Source organism: Nothobranchius furzeri, chromosome 3 (assembly GCF_043380555.1).
Source record: "Nothobranchius furzeri strain GRZ-AD chromosome 3, NfurGRZ-RIMD1, whole genome shotgun sequence".
Taxonomy (NCBI): Eukaryota; Metazoa; Chordata; class Actinopteri; order Cyprinodontiformes; family Nothobranchiidae; genus Nothobranchius; species Nothobranchius furzeri.
In genome coordinates, this window is record NC_091743.1 from 60,635,884 (window position 1) to 60,655,932 (window position 20,049).

A 20,049-nucleotide genomic window follows, 5' to 3' on the forward strand; every position below is an offset into this window, starting at 1 on the left:
AAAAACTTCCTCTTAAGTAATAATGAGAGTGAGAAACATGGTGCATTTAAGTGAAAACCCTGATTAATTATGAATGATTGGAGGACTCCTAAAAGCTTTGGGGAGGGAAGAGAAAGAAACGACATAAACAGGACACGAAGTCCAGAATGGCTGGATGGATACCAGATGTGAAACTGCAAAGTATACAGGTGAATGCAGAATGATGAGCGACATTACTTCTGCACTGCTGGACACCGGCTGACCGTGTGCAGGGTAAAAGCCTCTTGTTTGTACTTTAACAGCAATGTAGGCCATGTTTTATCATAATTTGCTGAATTGAATCTGTTATTTTAGGGGATGTTTTCAGCTCTTTGTGCATCCATCTAAGCATAAATGCATTTAGATCATTGCTAATGTTTAAGAATCAGTGATGCAGCCTGGATATGATAAAGCGGTTTGAAATGATCAGAAGTCAGAAATATAATTTCATCTAGAAATTTAAACCCAAAGACAAGAAACGCTTATCACTTCCATTAACTTCTGCAGACTGACTTTATTTTTTCCCCTTGCACTTTGGTTCTTCTTTCCTTCTGCCCTGCTCTTCCTTTGCTGTCAGAGGCATCATGCATGTTTTCACCTCTAAAGTGATTGTACCTGATTTATATGACAGGCCTTTAACCCGGCATGTTCGTGTCCATCAGCATCAGGCAGAAAACACCCAAGGGCACGTGTGAGCAGGACCAAATCTGGATCTCTGTCATTCACTGTCTGTAACCTCCAACTAGAATGCACTCCTACAAATCACATTTATTCCTGCCTGGTTTGGAGAATGAGTCAGTCACACAAGGTGAGATGTAATGTATATATATATATATATATATATATATATATATATATATATATATATATATATATATATATATATATATATATATATATATATATAGTGTTCTCCAAAATGTGGATTTAGATTTATTCTTTAACATTTCAATTTTGAGCCATAACAATTGACTTGCTGTTATTGTCAGTTTGAACAATTAACTACTGTTGAATGTTAAGCAAAGACTTTTTAAGATGGTGTGATAGAAATTTAAAGAGTGTATGTTTTGAATAAGGTGGAATAATGCACTTGCATGTCTGAATAAATCAATATCTAGACTGGACTACATAACACAAGTGAACATTGTCTCCATCCGCAGGCGATTCACAAAAACTGAAATGACTCACTTTAAAGCACAATTGCTCCACTTAGTGGACTTAGGAAGAAGTAAAGGGCCAAAGCTTAAAAGATGAGGTATATGTTTTATTAGTTTTATTTATTGTTTGTTTATTTTTTTTTATTTTTTCAACAGCTTTGATTGATATTGTAAAGTATTAATCTGGCTTGTGCTCAGGAACAATCGTTATCATCACTTAGCACTTATGTGAGAATGAAAGCTGCTTTACAAGTCAAAGTAAACAGGTCGCTATTTATAATATGGCATTGCATCATTCTATAATCTTTTTAGATTTATGAGAACTTCAAAAAGGTTTTAAATCGTTTGATTCACCCAGAGTTGCATTAGACCATTTTATATTCATTCATTCGTTCATATCCAGTTTCAGGAAATAGATCTTTTTATGAGGGAACTACAAAATAAAAGCAGGCCCCAGTTCTGCGTTTGGGTCACGTGACACCTCTGTTTACAGACATCCGGAGAAACATGGAGGACACCGATGGCAGTAATCCCCAGTCTCTCGGATTTACAGAGAAATTGAAGTCTTGGCTCTCCTGGTCATGGACCTACGTGTGCGTGGTCTGGTTCGGAATGGTGCTAATAATGATATACGTCCTGTGGAGTCCGCTGAAACTGCAGGAAACGCTTACCTCAGGTCAGTTAATGCAGCATCTGGCTAGCTATTGTTAGCATTCGGCTAGCAGACGGTAGCCGTATCTTTTGACAGCTCGCTTTGTGTGTGATGAAGAGCCGAGGCTCCTGCTTGCTCAGATAGATAGATTTTTTTTTTTACCAAATAGTAACTTTACTCTAATCAATGTTCACCGGTATTTTGTCACGCTTTTAAAATTCGGCAATGAATGATTTTGCTAGAAAATTAGACTGAAATGTAAGTGCTACCTAATTAGCATTCTGTCACTGGTTGATATGCTTGCATTTCAGTAACATCAGTTTTCTCTTTTGCTGCCTTTTACTCAAGTTTCCTCTCATCTTTTGTCTTTCAGCCTCAGTGTTTTTGAACACACTCACACCTAAATTCTACGTGGCTCTTACTGGAACCTCTTCTCTCATCTCTGGACTAATTCTAGTAAGTTAGCATCTTAATTATTACTTTTATCAAACTGACTGAAGCTCCTGTCTCAGCCCTAGATTTATACTCGTGATTTACCATCTCGGTTACTGCATTTCTAAAGGATAGGTTTGAGGTCAGGGGTAGCTCTAGGCCCTCTTAATATGGCTCCTAGAATATAAATCAAAATACAAATGCAGTAATCTAAAATGAGAAGTTTTTGGAGTTTTTGAATAGTTTATTGTAATGGCATCAGTTTCCTGTTGCATAGGTGTGGTTTTTAGCAAAATTTATATAAAACAATACCCAAAATAACAATTTGACAGACATATAAAAGAAAAACAAGGGGTTTCTAAAGGCAGCAATGAGATGAACATGAAACTCACAGATCATTTCTATGTTTGTGCATCATTAAAGTACTGCACATTTTAATTTATTTTTAAATTAGAAAATGTATTATAACACTTACACTAATTAGTCTTTTTTAATTTGATGCAATCTCAACTGACTTGAGAACATTCTGGTTTGTTTACAGACTGGCGTGGCAATCTAAGAGAATTACTAATGTTTCTTGGTGTCTTTTTTTCAGTTAAACATAATTTCATCATGTGTGCTCTTGTAATAGATATTTGAATGGTGGTATTTTCGCAAGTATGGGACATCGTTCATTGAACAGGTGTCTGTGAGCCACCTGCGTCCTTTACTGGGTGGAGTGGAGAGCAACTCTACGACTGGTCTGTTCTCATCAGTCAATGGAGAAGCAGAGCCTAGGCCCAGTGTTTCTGGTAAATATAATATTGTACAAATGAATGGCGCACTTCTTAATACTGTGAATGCCTACAATGATACCTTTTTGCTTTTTTTGTAGAATGCAAAGTCTGGAGGAATCCTTTAAACCTTTTTAGAGGGGCAGAATACAACAGGTATCTATAGTTTAAAGCATGGTTTCAGATGTGTATATGCCTTAAAGCAAATGTTATGCTAATTGAATTATTTTCATATTTTGAGTTGTATAGCAGACTAGGCATCCAGATCACCAAGGTGCTTTGCAGAAATTACATTAAATTTTAGTTTAAATATCGTTCTTGAATTGTTGAGAAGAAACTGGGATGACAGTGGGCCAGACCCGAGTGAGGTGTAAGGTGGGATCTAGCCAGTTAAGATGTTATAGCAAATCTACAGAACAAGCTAGCTTTTAAACACAAACACAGTCGAGGAAGACTCATCCCTCAACCCAGGTATCATTCTGGGGACATTTCTGCCTGAACCGGAAACCTGCAATGTCATAGGAAACGAAATAGTCCTTAACACCAGTCACCGTTTTCTAGGTCCATATGTCTTTTGCTGTCCATGACTTCAAATGGTGTTTTTCTTTTTTGGCACTCTGGTAGTTTGTCCTAAAGTTTAAGTGGTAGCAGCTGTCTGTTCGTCCTTCTCTGATGTTACCGAACGGTGAACTTCTCACACGAGTGGTGCTCTGTTGATAAATACATGAGTGTGTAATGTGGACGACGTAGGGAAGTGCGGAAGTGTTTCTTCGAGACCGAAAACCGGATGGTCTAATAGTTACTTTGGGTTTGAAGCGTTTTTTTTTCTGGTGGAGGTTTTAGACAAATGCGAGAGGACCACATTAATTTGTTATTTATCTTTACAGTATATTTATAACGATGTACTATGTTAGAATGTGTTAAGATGCATGATAAAAAGTAAGCCACTTAGTTTGTCAAATTTGCTTTTGTGGCTTTAAGAGTTTTTAAAACAAACCAACTTTTAAAATCTTTTTGAAGCAAGCAGGCAGCCAGTGAAGGGGAAAATAAAACTGGTGTTATGAGCTCATGTCTTAAGGTTTCAGTTAGAATGTCTCATTATTCATAACGAACATAATGACGGATCTAAATGCTTGAAATTATTTGTAAATAGATCTTTCTTTCTTTCTTTCTTTCTTTCTTCTAAACGTTTTAGAAATAAAACAATATTTCTGTTGATTTGTGATGAACTCCACCGATAGCATCAACTCTGTGTACAGGTACACCTGGGTAACTGGAAAGGAGCCTTTAACCTACTATGATATGAACCTATCTGCTCAAGATCATCAGACCTTCTTCACGGGAGATACTCACCAGTTAAGGCCAGAGGATGCTGGTGAGTTTTGAGCTTCAGCTATGAAATAAGCTAAATAACTCAAGATCGTGATATTTTGATTTCAAATATTAGAAATTATAGCAATGAAATCAGTTTAATTGAAATGTATTGAATAAAGCTGTTCTTTTTGTCGTGCAGCTCTGTTGTTGTACACATTGGAGCTGTGAGGTCGCATGAATATTAAGCACAAGTTCACTTATCTTCTTCCAGTGATGCAGAAGGCCTGGAGAGAGAGAAATCCTCAAGCCAGGATCAGAGCCGCTTACCAGGCCATTGAAATGAATCATGAGTAAGTTCTGCTGTACGAGTCCACGTTAGCATAGCTTTGTCACAGATATCCCAAAACATTCTCCGCAAACAGCAGATTTGAGGTTTGTTGTCATCGCCTCTAGGTGGGAAAAGGTCATTTTTGAATGACCCATTTTTAGGATCATTTGGCAGCTTTATTACAATTTATTTGTTGACTATGTTGACAGAGAAAACACACACACACACACACATATGTATTTATACCCATCCATCCATGTTCATCCGCTTATCCAGGATTGGGTTACAGGGGCAGTTAGATAAGCAGGGAGGTCCAGCTACGTATGCCAGCTCCTCCGGGGGAATCCCAAGGCGTTCCCTGGCCAGCATAGTCCCTCCAGCGTGTCCTGGGTCTTCCTTTAGGTCTCCCACTGGTTGGACGTGCCTGAAAAACCTCACCAGGGAGGCGTCCAGGAGGCATTCTAACCAGATGCCCAAGCCACCTCAACTGGCTCCTTTCGATGTGAAGGATCAGCGGATCTACTCCGACCTCCCAGACAACCGACCTTCTCACCCCATCTCTAAAGGAGAGCCCAGCCACCCTGCAGAGAAAGCTCATTTCGGCTGCTTGTATCCGTGATCTCGTTCTTTCGGTCACTACCCAAAGCTCATGACCATAGGTGAGGGTAGGAACGTAAATCGACCGGTAAATCAAGAGCTTCGCCTTCTGACTCAGCTCTCTCTTCACCACGACAGACCGGTACAACGCCCACATCACTGCAGATGCAGCACCAATCCGCCTATCGATCTTGCGCTCGAGCTTTTTCTCGATAGTGAACAAAACCCCGAGATACTTAAACTTCTCCACTTGGGGCAAGACATTATCCCTGACCCGGAGAAGGTATTCTGCCCTTATCTGACTCAAGACCATGGTCTCGGATTTAGAGGAGCTGATTCTCATCCCAGCTGCTTCACACTCAAACCGCTCCAGCGAAAGCCGGAGATCACGTTCCAATGAAGCCAACAGGACCACATCATCTGCAAAAAGCAGAAACCTGATCCTCAGGCCACCAAAGGGATCCCCATCCACATCTTGGCTGCTCCTACAACTCCTGTCCATAAAGGTTATGAACAGAATCGGTGACAAAGGGCAGCCTTGGCAGAGCCCAACTCTCACTGGGAACGAGCCCGACTTACTGCCGGCAATGCGGACCAAGCTCTGACACCGGTCATACAGGGACCTAACAGCCCATATCAGAGGGCCTGGTACCCCATCTGTTATCGAATACATCTGTTTACACTCGCCTAATGTGGAAGTGAAACCAACATTTAAAGGTTACAAATTCAAATTGTTTTAAATGAGTATCTACATGGGAAATAAATGATTTAGTGTGTGTGTGTGTGTGTGTGTGTGTGTGTGTGTGTGTGTGTGTGTGTGTGTGTGTGTGTGTGTGTGTGTGTGTGTGTGTGTGTGTGTGTGTGTGTGTGTGTGTGTGTGTGTGTGTGTGTGTGTGTGTGTGTGTGTGTGTGTGTGTGTGTGTGTGTGTGTGTGTGTGTGTGTGTGTGTGTGTGTGTGTGTGTGTGCGTGTGTGTGCGCGTGTGTGTGCGTGTGCGTGTGCGTGTGTGCGTGCGCAGATGTGCTGCAGCTTATGTGCTTCTAGCAGAAGAAGAAGCCACAACCATCACAGAAGCTGAGCGACTCTTTAAAAAAGCTTTGGGTTTTGGTAAGGATTGTGCACTCATTAGTCTGAAGTCCATTTTACCACTACCTTCATCTGGACTCATTATTGTGAACCTCTCCTTCAGTATTTACGCCACAGGAACTGCATTCCTGTTCTAAACGTCTTTATTCTTCATCTTTGCAATCCACAGCGGGGAAGGATGTCAACTTATTGGTGTACATTAAACGCAGACTAGCGATGTGTGCGCGTAAGCTGGGGCGGATTAAAGAAGCCGTGAAAATGATGAGAGATGTGAGTTTCTGTCAACACTCGTCCATGACAGAGAATCAATATGTAAATATCCTAGCAGAAGAAAAAACTACCAGAATACTCATGTTTACTGTAATGACCATGATGGCAGCACATCTTTTAACCTCTTTACAGTTAATGAAAGAGTTCCCATTGCTGGGAATGTTAAATATACACGAAAACCTCTTGGAAGCGCTTCTGGAGCTTCAAGCCTACGCGGATGTGCAAGCTGTTCTTGCAAAATATGATGGTAAGGCTGAAAGAATCCTCCCAGATTAGGAGACGTTAAGTTAAATATACACAGATGAGATTAAATGTCGCATTCATGCAGTTTCTGCCTTGTTTTAGACATCAGCTTGCCAAAATCAGCTACTATATGCTACACATCTGCACTGCTGAAAGCACGGGCTGTTTCAGATAAGTATGTTGAGTTCGTGTTGTTCCAAATATCTAACCTCACAAAGCCTATATTGTCTTTTCCTATAGAGCCCATCGTCTGGGCTGACCGCTCAACAGCATGTGTGTTTTCTCAGGTTCTCTCCAGAAGCAGCATCCAGACGTGGGCTGAGCACAGCAGAGATGAATGCTGTAGAGGCCATACACAGGGCCGTTGAGTTTAATCCACACGTGCCAAAGGTCAGTCCTTAGCCTGAGAGGAAAGTGTTAGTCTGTTGGAGAGTGTTTCGTTGGTTTGTTTAAGGTATGGTGGAGGATGTTTCTGAATCTCAGGAAAGACCCGCCCTCTCCACGTTTTGAATAAATGCACGCTCTCTTTACGAGTAGCTGCCGGCCTTGCAGCACTACTTCTGGCAGTAATCTGAAATAAATTTCTCCAAATAGCAAGCTTACCTGTTAAACCGGCGACTTTGCTTTCAGCGCGCCCCAACGTTGAAAGGAGGCTCCTAAAAAAACAGGTCTTATTTCTCACTTCTCTTGTTATCGTAGACTTCATAGATACTTTTTTTTTGCGACTCAGCCATTTTCCAAAGATCCCGGTGACAACGGCGAGGAATGAAGACGTATCGTTCTACATATAAACAGGATGCACGTGCAGGAAGTGAATGAGCACGTATGACGACGGCCTTACGTGAAAGCATCACCAGAATGATTGACAGTTATGCGGACCAATGGTTCAGATGATCCCACCCGGAGGAAAAAGATCCTCCACTGTACTTTTAAAGAATGTGATTGGTCATTTAATCCATCCCTGCAAACTTGTCGCTTTTCTGTGAAAATCAACATTTTTGAGGTCAAATATGGTGTGTACGTGAATCGTATACATTAGAAGAGTTTTTGTTTGGGGTGGGGGTCTTCTGTTGAGTAACAGTCACTCTTTAGAAGAATCAGTCAGAGAGGAGGGAGGGTTCCTCTTGTTCAAACTATCTTTGTTGTAGCGTGTCAGCAGTCATGCATCATTTTTTGACCAATCGCAGCCACGGAACATGCCAAAAATTGCAGACGCTGCTCAAATGAAACAAAGTCACCACTAAATAACACGGTTTTTGGTCAAGGACTTTAAGCTTTTATATCCTGAATTCATCCATCCATTATTGTCTGCGTATCCGGGGTCGGGTCAAGAGGACAGTAGCCTAAGCAGACAGGCCCAGACTTCCCTGGCAAGGGACATAGTCACTCCAGCGTGTCCTGGGTCTTTCATTAGGTCTCCTCCTGGCTGGATGTGCCCAGAAAACCTCACCAGGAGGCATTCTAACAAGATGTTCGAGCCACCTCAACTGGCTGGATCCTGAATTTAATGTGTACTTTTATCAAATCTCCACCATACTGTTGACTCACCAGGAGGTGTCAGTGTGGGTCTTTCTACTGAAAGGCATTAGAATACTTTTCCTTTTAGCTTTTTGATACTCGCATAATGTGGGACTATTGTTCAGTCCCAGTTTTAGCCTCAAAGTGCATTTCCATTTACAACTGAGAGAGAGATAAAAAGTCGATGTGTTTGTTGAAATTGGGACCACCAGCACCCATCTTCAGCGCCTGTCCCTCTGTTCTCTCCCCCTATCCTCTCGTGTCCCGTTGTCTCCCCCTCGTCTCCTGTTTGGACCAGACATTCTGAATGTGGCCACTCCTGCCAACTTGGTCAAAATACCTTGTTGAACATTTCACAAAGACATAAAATACGAAGCATTATGAGGACTTTTCGACTCATACCAGGAGTCGTTAAACACTAAGTTGCTGTGATAGCAGAGTGTTGAGGATGAAAATGACAGAACTTGGCAGGAGGCAGAGGATTCATGTCTGAATGATGAGTGGACCTGTGCTTGGTGCCTTTTCACAGACTACTTGGTGTTGAATGCATCTGATATTTAGATTTTTACTACAGCTTTTGTTTCTGTTCCTCTGTAGAAAAAGGGAGTCATACAGATGTGTGGAGCTGCTACCCACGCAAGATTAAATTAGAGCAATAATGCATTAAAACGCGTTAATCTTATTGTTCTAACAATATCCTGTGTGCGTGTGTGTGTGTGTGTGTGCGTGTGTGCGTGCGTGCGTGCGCGTGTGTGTGCGTGTGTGTGTGTGTGTGTGTGTATGTGTGTGTGTGTGTGTGTGTGTGTGTGTGTGTGTGTGTGGGGCCCGGAGGACAGAAGACAGAAGAAAACGTAGCTAATTAATTAATTTGGTTCTGTACCTTTCTCTTCAGCACAGCTGACAAAGGTTTATGATGGGTCAGTCCTCCTGCATGCTCAGATCATTCCCTTCCCTTGCTTGAAAAATTGTTCCAAGATGAAAGCCCCACATCTTTTTTATCTGTGAATTCAATGCCTTTCGGCGAGTCACAAATAAAAATTTGGGCATCTTACTGTAAAAAAAATATATCATTAAAGTAAAAAAGAAAATCCAAATAACAAATTATGTTCGCACCTGGAATTGAACCCAAGTCTTCTACATGAGAGTCAGACATCCTACTAGGTGAGCTAAAGCACCAGTGACATTGAGTTTATCTGTAACATTTATATCCTCGATGACAGCTGAAAAAATGTAAATCCAAAGAACGGTTCGGAGCGAAAATGGCTATTTTGTTGCTAATTTGCAGGAAATATTTAGAAGAAAGTTCTACAGAAAGTAGCTAAGGGTCCTCAGAAATGTAGCTAGGTTCATCACTAGGCGTTAGGAACAGCGACAAAGTCGCTGAGTTGGCACTGCCTCTCTCTCTGCTGCTAAAGCTACAGATAGCAAATTTTACGGGCTATGCCTGAGCGTGAACGCGCATGAAGCAGCCTGCTTGACCCGAGCAGCTCTCTTTTTCTGTGATTTTACAGAAAAACAGGCAATCGCAGTAAAAATGCCAGGGCTCATTCTACAGGACCAGGGCATTGCAGGAGAATGTATGAAGAAGAAATGTATTATTTCTATACATGTTGTGGCTGTCAAACTTCCTTATAGTCCCTTTGACCTTGTAGTCAGTACATTTAAAAGCATTGGATTATTTCAATAAAACTTTGAATTTATGTTTTATTTATTTAGATCAGTTGGACTGATTCATCAATATGGCACGTTAACAAAACCGTAGTTGGTGGCTAATCTTTGTTCTCTTAAGGCGTTACTAAAGTTTAGTAAAGCTAGGTGGACACTGTGCGACTTTTTCACTCGTAACACTCAGCTTCAGCTCAAACTGTACGACTTCCTCGCAGGGCAGATCTCAGGAGTCATGTGCTCACACTGTACGACCCAGTTCTCGGTTGCGACCTGACTGCTCACACTGTACGTCTGGTAGCAACACGTCGGACCTAACAATATGCTAAAAATAGCAGTTTTTACACAACACGTCAGACTTTTTTGTCTTGTTTTGCCTGTTGTCCTTCGGGAGTGCTGCAGGAGGACACACAGGGATTTATGGGGGTTGGATGAGGAAAACGAAATAAAGAAAGTAAATCTGTGTTTTGTGATCAGTTTAATTTGACATGAACACGACAAACACGCTTTCTTGACAATCTTTGTGAGTAAAAAAAACGTGTAGAAACAAAAACGAACAACGTGTGTTATTGGGAAATAGCAGGCGAGCGGTGTTGATGCAGGATTGCGCATGCGCCGTGAGTGGTTCTGATACTTTTTGGGTCGTAGCTGCTCGCAGAGCCGCTTCAACAGTGCGATACCCTCACGAGGGACGAGCAAAATTTCAAACACGCCAGAAGTTTGTGCGAGCTCATGATTGCTGATCCGTAGCTGGTCACATGGTGTTAATGGCCTCTCGTAACCCCCTGTACACTACACGACGCTCGGCGCAACACTCGCCCCGATCTCGTGGATTCTCGCACGAGTGGAAAATCGGCTCAAAAAAGTGAAAAAGTCGCACAGTGTATGCCCGGCTTAACGCGGGTAAATGAAGGATGAATCCATTATTTGGTTCTTTTTGGCACAGTGTAATTAACATCTGTTTTTACCTTCTTTGCTGACAAGTTTCAGCTAACACTGTAACCATCCTCGGAGCAACGCCGATCTGCTCTGGGTCAAAGGTCACACCAAGATCCCTAACAGAGGGTTTTGTGTGTGGCACAGAGGAGGAACTCGGTCTTATCTTTATTCAGCTGTAGAAAGTTTCCTGCCATCCAGTTTATAATAGTCCAAAGCCCCATTTTAAACCCCCTCTACTCTCACAGATCTCCGCCACTGAAACAGGCCTCTTCCATGTGTGAGTTTATGTAACTGAGTGTAAATGAGGTGTTTTATGATGTCAAGTTGGGACAGAATAACATTTCCAGCCATTCTAGTGACTTTGAGGTTGTTATACAGTAATTAGTGTATTATTGGACAGGTAGCTTCAAGCGGAAAGATAAATGATGTTGGAAAGCAACATGACCTGATGACGGTGTGAGAAAGAGTCTCTCAAGCAACTGGCAACCTTAAAGGGATGCTAGGGAAATAGACAGTTTCATTAAAACAATAAATGAGGGGCTGCTATTAATGTTTTACTGCAAAAGACGCTCACTCTGTTGTTTACAGACTTTCATAATAATCCAGATTGAATTAAAGTAAAACTAAATCATCTACAAGCAAAATGAGTGAGTGATTCTTATCTGAGATAATAAAAATCTCACCTGAACCAAGAGAACATTATTAGTTCCACTATTAAACCGTGCATGAAGCATTTGGGTATAATGAGCCTACCAAGCAGATTATATTTGAATATCATTCCAGGCTGTCACATGATTTCATTCAGACGGCTCAAAGGTAGTGCAAATTACTCACACACACACACACACACACACACACACACACACACACACTAGCTTTTCAGGTGCACACTGTCCTCACACTCACACACACACACACACACACACACACACACACACACACACTCTCTGCTCATTTTCCTCACCATCTCTCCATCTTGCCTTCAGTTCTCTCTTACTGATTTATATTTTCTTTCCCTCCTCGTCATATTTAATTTCTTTCATTCAATCCTATGTTGGGGTTATTAGGAGCGAACAATTCGTAAGCTTTAACTTACTTTTGGATTCTTCAATAAATTCTGTAAATATGGAACTATTTACTGATTTATTAATTAATTAAGATATTCTTAGATATCTTCGGGGCACCACCCTTTAATTAGAAAGGGAAATGAATCCAAAACTCTTATCAGTCTTTCTTGAAGTTCGTAGAATCCTCGGAGCAGAGACTTCTCTTCGACACAACAAAGCTACTGGACACAAACATCTGAATTTTATAACATTTAATTAACAATTTGTCAAATGAATAAACAGTGGAATAGATGAATAATAACCGTGTGATATGATTGAAGATGGATGTGTTTGCATGTGATGGAGGATGTATGAATGGGGTCCTTTGTTCTCACAAAGGAGTAGTGTGTGTGTGTGTGTGTGTGTGTGTGTGTGCGTGTGTATGGATTCAAAATGGAGTCTTGAATACAAGATGGCTGACCCCTTTGTCTGGCTAAAGTGTGGGTGGCAACTTGCACTTTAACTTCCAAAGCACTTAGAATCAGTAGTAACTTAACCTTAAATCACTCAAAACATTTCAAAAGATCATGAAACAACACAAAAGATTAATCACAAATTAATATCTTTTAGTTTCAGCCTGGCCATGACAGAAACCATTTTAAGATACCAAACAATGATCAATAAGCAGTTTATTCTTTCAAAATGACCCGACGGACGTGTTTGGGACGAAAGAGGAAAACACGAAGCTACTTTTTAAGCAATAGCGCGGTTTTATTGCTTATTCTGGACTATAGAGTTAACGGAAGAAGAAGGAGAGAGAGAAAGAGATGAGTTGCTGATCACCAGAAGAGCGAGGAATCCCTCCCTCTTTGATTTGACGGTTCTCCGTGTTTCTCCGCAGCTTTCGGCGTCGTCCGTCGGTTTGATGCTTTCTCCGTTGTTTGGCGTTCACGAGTGTTTCTCCACGGGCTCCGCAGTTCTGTGTCCTCAAACATCAGCTGGAGGGGAGCAGAAACGAGCAGATCTGATGGGCTTGCAGTTTAGTTTCCAGCAGTTCCGTGGGCTCAACTTGTGCACTTAGAGCTTCCGCGTGCTCAAGTTGTCGGAGCGTTGACAAGCGTGTCCTTACCGCCAGGTATCCTGGGCAAAAGAACGAGGATTCTTTGTCTCTGCTGAAGATTTATGGTCTTAGTTCGCGGGAAAAGCTCCACGGCTTCCCGCACATGCGCAGAACGTGTTTCTGGTACTAGGCGGTGACGTCATCACAATGCTTCCGTGTGCAAAGCATCATGGGAAATGAAGTTTCTTGGCGCTGATGTGATTATTTGCTTTTCAGAGCAATTTAAGCACAGTCATTTTGGAGAAAATCACTGCATAGTAATTTCCTCATGAGGTCAGACCCTCAACATTCCCCCTTTTGGTTTCGGGGATCGCGCCCAAAGCTCGATCGTCGGAAGCACAGATGGGTTTGTTCCTCATGAACGTAGGTCGACTTGATTGTCGGAAGCACAGGTGGGTTTGTCCCTTAGGACGTTGGTCTCCTTGGACGCCTTTGTCTTTGGTCTTTGTCTTGGATCCTGGCGCCTTTGGTCTTTGATCCTGGTCAGGCACAAAGAGGATAGGAAACGGGATAGTCCCCAACGCGCATAACGAGAAGAAGCCACTCACGCAAGTGGTACGCAATGATGATGTCGTCCATGCGAGAGGTAGTAGTGTAGAAGGAGGAAGGTCGGTGGGCGGTTAACTCCACGAGGGGACACAAAGGCATCTCACCGCCGGCCATACAGTTCAGTTTATGGAGCACGCGGTGATGTACGAGGTCCATAGTTCGCAAACGCACATTGACCTATGTGGTCCCAAGATTCCCCCCTTTTTGGTCCAAAGGGTGGATCAGGACAGTCTTTGGGCTAAAACAAGGACCATAAAACTAAGAGGTACTACAATGTGCTGGTGCGTCAGACAGAGTCATTGACAGACTGAGCTGGGCCGGCACATAACCACTAGTTAATATGTGACCAAGTAAGAAACAAAAATACAGAAAACCCCCCCAAAAAAAAACATATAACATATAACATCCAAGAAAATTCATAGCAACCTTGAGGTCTCATAAAATACATTCTTAGGTCATACATTCAGTGTGTAGCTTATAAAGAATGTGACATAATGCAACACTCAGATAAAAATGTGAGGTAGAGTAAAGTGAGAACTACTCTTAGGGTTACAAAATAATAAAGAAAATGTTGCTCACCCCCTTTAGACAGGTGTGGTACATTCACGCTTGGAGTCTCCCCGAACGCGGTCACGAGGCACACCGTAGGTGAGCAAGTGCATCTTATCTTGGAGTTTCTTAACACGCCTGTAGGCGGAATAAGCTATCACGGCCGTGATGAGCCATCCCATCCCCAGGGCGACCAATGTGCAGATTAAGGTGGTATAATCTGTGTCAATGTAGCGTCTTGGGTATCTATTCATGGGCGTCAAAGTAAGTTCACGCGGGTTTGTGTGAACTTAACAAATTTGGTTCCTTCAATCAGTAATTGTTGGTCAATTTCTAAATCGAAGGCAGTTACAACCCCGGAAAGCGTCCATGATCTCAATCTCTGAGTCATGCTGTTCGAGGTTGAGGTGATGGAGTGTCAGGTTTCTAGTTCAAAGTGGAAATGCCTACCGTCCTTTCAAATACCAATGTTCAGCATCGACCTAAACTTATAGATGTGAGGTGTCACAATTATGGGAACGTTTAACAGGAAACCGAGTTCTAATTTTTTTTCAACGTGAATGGGAATTGCACTGCCTAGGCTGTACGCTAGGTGGATTTGTGAAAGGTGCACAGTAGAGGGGTAGCAGCTGTCAAGCTATCTTTGAGCAGGTCCAGTGGTACCAAGTACGGGGAAATATGACTTTCAACCAAGCTGTCCAGCGTGGAACTTACTTCCCTGAGCAGGTCCTGCATCAAATCCCTCACCACTCATGTGTACACAATATCCTGATGTATGGTTTCAGACAAAGTCTTGATTGCACGTAGAGATTCATTAATCAGAGCAGAATGTAGGTTGACAGTTACAAGAGTACCCTGTAAGGTTTTAGTAAGTACTTCCTGTTAGCGTTCTAGGAGGAGTTTCTCTTGGTTAGTGAAAATGACGGCGGGGGGGCTTGGTTCTTTGTCGGTTAGTACATGTTAGTGGGTTAAACGTGCACTTCCCCCCCTTTTCCATTTCCATGCATAGAACTATGTAGCGACTACGTCTACCTCCTGCGGGGAGTCTGGTCTCTGCACCCGCGGGGACGGGTTGACGTAGGGTTTGATTTGGTTTGCATGCACCCATTTGTTGACAGGCTCCTGTCTCGCTTTGGTGATGCGTAACCTGTATGCAACTGGAGAGAGTTTTGCCACGATCTCAAATGGTCCTGACCAGCAGGGCAGGAACTTCTTAGGTTTGCGTGCCGGTTGGGCGAACCGAAAGTAGAATACTTTGTCACCCACCTCGTATTCGCGGCTGGTTGTCTTTTGGTCGTAGTAGGCTTTAGCGCCTTCTACGTTGGTCTCCAGTTTCTTCTGAGCGTGCGCGAACGTAGCTCTGAGGTGTGTTTTCAAGTCTGCCACATACTGATGGGCGGTATAGGCAGTGGCAACACTGACATCCTCTGGGTGATACAGGAGGTGCAGTGGTAGAGTCATCAGTCTGCCGGTCATCATCTCAAAGGGCGTAACCCCCGTGGATCGCTGTGGAGTGGACCGTATGGCCATCAGGACCAGAGGGAGCTTGACGTCCCAGTCCTTCCCAGTGGAGCAGACGTACTTTTTGAGCATAGAGACGACCGTGCGGTTCAACCGTTCGACCTGTCCGGATGACTGTGGGTGATAGGGGAGGTGGAATCTCACTTCCACTCCCAAAAGTTCAAACAGGGACGTCATTACACTGGATGTGAAATGAGTTCCTCGGTCAGAGTCAATGCAGAGTGGAAGTCCCCATCGACTAAAAACGTGGTTAATCAGCAGTACAGCGGTTGTGACGGCTGTATCGTTTGGCGCTGGAAGGCATTCCACCCACTTTGTGAAACTGCAAGTTACAGTTAGCATATATTTGTTTCCTCTTGCCGATTTGGGAACCGGTCCAACCCAGTCGATCTGCAGGTGGCACCAAGGGAAGGTTATTCCCCTGCGTTGCAGTGGTGCTCTAGCAAGCGGCTGGGAGGGTTGAAACTGGGCACAGATGAGGCAGCCTTGGACATAGCTGTGTACGTCCTTGGACATCGACGGCCAATATGCTACTTCTGTCAGTGACGCGAGGGTAGCTTTTGCTCCGCGGTGACCTCCAACCGGAGTGTCGTGGGCGTAGGCAAGCATCACTCCTCTGTGGTCGAGTGGAACAACCCAGCGCGGCGGGCTGTGATCGTCACGTATGTAAACTTAACAAATCGTTTTGTAGTTTCAGATGCGCGAGTTGACGATGCAGGGTTACCAAATCTCGGCTTGCGCCAGTAGGTGGTGACGGTTGTTTAGACATCGGGCCCTTTTGGAGAAGCTCGCGGATGAGCTTCAGGTCAGGATCTTGTTCCTGCATGGTGACTAGGTCCGCGTCATGTGGTTGTCTGCCTAGAAACACGGGTACCTCAACGGTCCGAGGTTCGTCTGCCTGTTTAGCATGGCGACGAGTAATCGCGCAGACCTCGTGAACGGCCTTTGGTGGAAGCCACTCGTCTTTGAATTCCCAGCAGGTTCCCTGGTCAGCACCGAGCTTAGCAAGGCGGTCAGCTTCGTCATTACCATCTTTCTCCGGACCTATGGTCCTGGAGTGACCTTTGACCTTTTTCCAGTAGACCATTATGCCTTTCTCAGTGGTGAGCAGATCACACGCTAGGAATAACTCCGAGTGTTTCACGTCTCTGTTCCTGGCATTTTTCATGTTGTTCTCCTTCCACATGGGGAAGTGAGATATGAAGCTGTGTCTAGCGTAGTTTGAATCTGAGCAAAGGACGATTTGAGTGATGTCCAAGGCTGCCGCCTGCTGGAGGGTTATCAACACTGCAGCAATTTCGGCGTACTGACTAGACTTTTGGCCCAACCGGTAGTGATTTGGTTGCTTAGTGTCACAGTCCACCCAAACGACTCCAACCCCAGCACGGAGCTGGCCTTCGTGAAGATAGGCACATCCGTCAGTGTAAACTTTCGGAAGCCCTTGGCAAACATTCTCATCAAAGTAGCGATGATTGGATGCGGTTGGGTAGACTGCGGCAGGTGTGTCCAGGGGGCCCCTGACGGAGTCAGAGTCACAGTGCTGGCAGCCTGCTAGCCCTTGTCCTAGTGCTAGCTTGGTGTTCTGACCATACTTGACCTCAATGTTGTATCCTTGGAGCACCATCATCCACGTCGCAATGCGGCTGTTTGACACTCTTCCTTCGCGCAGACGCTGGCTGTTTAGGAAGGTGACAGGCTGATGACACGTTTCAATGATCACTTTCTGTCCACCGATGTAACTACGAAAGTGTTCGACGGCCCAGACTGTAGAGAGGAGAGCTCTCTCGCAGTCTGAGAATTGGAGTTCCACCTTGCTCAGAGGCTTGCTGGCGTATGCCACAACTCTCATGTCCTGATCGTGTTTCTGCTTCAAAGCAGCGCTCAGGCAGTGAGAGGAGAAAGTAGCCTCTATGTAGAACTCTTTATCCTTGTCTGGGTAAGCCAGACAGGGTGCGGACGCCAACTTCTGTTTTAGGAACTGGAAGGAGAGTTCTTGGGGTCTGTCCCACACGAAAGGTGTGTCGTTCCGAAGCAGCTCAGTGAGGGGCCTCGCTGTTTCAGCGTACTCCTCAATGAACTGTCTGGAGTAGTTGCAGACTCCGAGGAAGCTCCTGAGTTCAGTCAGATTAGCTGGGGCTTTGATGTCCTGAATGGCTCTAATGCGTCCCGCTTGGGGCTCGACTCCATTAGGGCCAACCAGCAGTCCAACATACTCCACTTTGGTTCGACACCACTGTCCCTTGAGAATCGCCAATTTAGCTCCGGCATCAGCGAGCTGTTGCAGCACGTGACGGAGTTCGGCCAGGTGCTCCTCGAAGGTTCGACTCCTCATCAAGATGTCATCGACATATATGAGGTTCTCTCTGGAAGCAGCATCTGACATGGCTTTGTGGAGGAAGATGTTGAACTCTGCAGGTGAGTTAGAGTAGCCAAAGGGGCAGCGGTTCCAAGTATATTGGCGATTTCCAAAGGAGAAAGCTAGTTTATACTGGTCCGCCGGCTCAACCTTCATGGTCCAGAAGCCGTTGGCTACGTCAACCGTAGAGAAGAAACGAGCATCTCTGACTCTGGCTAGCTCTTGATCTAAATGGATCATAGGCCATCTGGAGAGAGGTACTTGTTTGTTCAGTGCACGATAGTCTATGGTGAGACGCCATTTCCCAGTCGGTTTCAGAACCGGCCAGATGGGAGAGTTGTAAGTGGAGTTACACTCTCTGATGATGTTTTTCTCCTTCAGCTGATCGAGGATCTCCTGGATCGACTCATAAGCAGCGAGGGGAATCTTGTACTGACGTACAAAAGTAGGAGGGGCATTCGGGTTCGTTGGAATGCGAACCGTGTGCAGGTTTGTGAGTCCACAGTCCAGGGAGTCCCTGGATAAGACGGACTGAAACTCATAGAACAGGCTTCTAAGCTCTGCTCTCTGCTCCTCTGACTCCAGCGCATCCGCTTTGTCAAGCTGCTGGCTGACTTCGGCCTCGAAGCCGTCATAAGGTTCAGAGGAGGAGGGTCTCTGGTGTTCCGGGCTTTCAGCCGGTGACTCAGAGGGTTGAGTATTTATTGCAAAAACCGTTAGACACTGACCACCGTCAGTATCTAAGGTTGCACTGCAAATGGGTTCCTCAGGAAGGGCTTCATGCCGCTTGGTGGTAATCATTTGTGAAGGGAAAGTACTGAATGTGTCTACACCAACCTGTCTGTCGTTCAAGAACAACGGAAGTTGTCCGATCACGGGGACTGAAAGTTCGAAGTCATGGAATGAGCTATCTATCAGCATGCCCAAGGGCTTTCCTGCCGGCAGGTGGATAGGACTCTGGGTCGGATTTTCGACCAACAAGTACGCAGAACGATTGTTCAGCTCCAAGAGTGGCGTGCCACAGACGGCTAAGTTGAGCTCCAAGAAGTGTGGTGATGGCTGGAAGAAGGCCTGTGTGCCTGGCAGCTTCTGATGCTTCATCAGAGTCAGACGAACAGGCACTCCTTTGACCAGTGGGGGCAGAACCGTGCTGGCCTCAACCACTGCACGGCAGGCCTGTGGAATGGTCTGACCGGACAGCAAGTGTTCACGGCCTTCTGAGCGAGGCTCAGAGGAAGGTGTGGCTCGGGCCCAAAGGACTTGATTGCAAGTGTCCAGCTGGGCACCGAGTCGAACCAGCAGATCTGCTCCAATGAGTGCAGGTGGATCAAGCTGTGGTATGATGCTGAATGTATGTGTGACCTGTCTTGCTCCAAGTTGGATAGTCAGAGAGCAGACCTCTGGCGCTTTCAGGAGCCTCTGCGGCCAAGTAGGTGACAAGAGCCGATGGCTACGTGTCACGCTGACCAGAAGGGGGTCCTTCTGACGCAGGTGTTCAAACGTCTGCTGGCTGATGGCTGACTTTTCAGACCAAAGAGCAAGGCGAGCATCTGAGCTGTGGGTGCAGTTGATGGTAAGACCACCAACTATGTGTGGTGCATATGGCTGCAGGCTGACGTTCTTCAGCGAGCAGAGAAAAGATGAATGTGCGCGGAGCGGAGTTCCAGGAGCGGTTTCATGCCTTTGCAGGCGGACATCGTCTGTGGGAGCTGTAGGGAGGGGCATGACCTTGGAACAAGGGTTTTGCTGCTCACTTATGCTGACTTCAAGAATGGAGGATGGTCGGCTGCTATCCGGGTTCCAGGGCTTAGGTGTGTCAACCTGGGCCCACAGTTGACCCTTCTGGCAGTCGATGAGGGGAGCTAGACGTTCAAGCAGGTCCTGACCAACGAGAAGTGGTTCAGTGTCTAGCTGGCA

At 44.7% G+C, this 20,049-nt stretch overlaps 1 protein-coding gene across 1 annotated transcript in view; it reads left to right on the forward strand.

Moving 5' to 3' along the window:
* Positions 1-649: 649 nt before the first annotated feature.
* st7l (suppression of tumorigenicity 7 like) overlaps positions 650-20,049 on the forward strand; it is a 37,511-nt gene continuing 18,111 nt past the window's right edge. The window contains exons 1-12 of the mRNA XM_015959197.3: positions 650-826; positions 1,669-1,851; positions 2,201-2,283; positions 2,891-3,050; positions 3,134-3,188; positions 4,292-4,407; positions 4,618-4,696; positions 6,289-6,377; positions 6,526-6,626; positions 6,759-6,873; positions 6,972-7,044; positions 7,157-7,259. Of these exons, the coding sequence (XP_015814683.2) occupies positions 766-826; positions 1,669-1,851; positions 2,201-2,283; positions 2,891-3,050; positions 3,134-3,188; positions 4,292-4,407; positions 4,618-4,696; positions 6,289-6,377; positions 6,526-6,626; positions 6,759-6,873; positions 6,972-7,044; positions 7,157-7,259 (1,218 nt within the window). The 5' untranslated portion in view covers positions 650-765. The remainder of the gene's footprint in view (positions 827-1,668; positions 1,852-2,200; positions 2,284-2,890; positions 3,051-3,133; positions 3,189-4,291; positions 4,408-4,617; positions 4,697-6,288; positions 6,378-6,525; positions 6,627-6,758; positions 6,874-6,971; positions 7,045-7,156; positions 7,260-20,049) is intronic.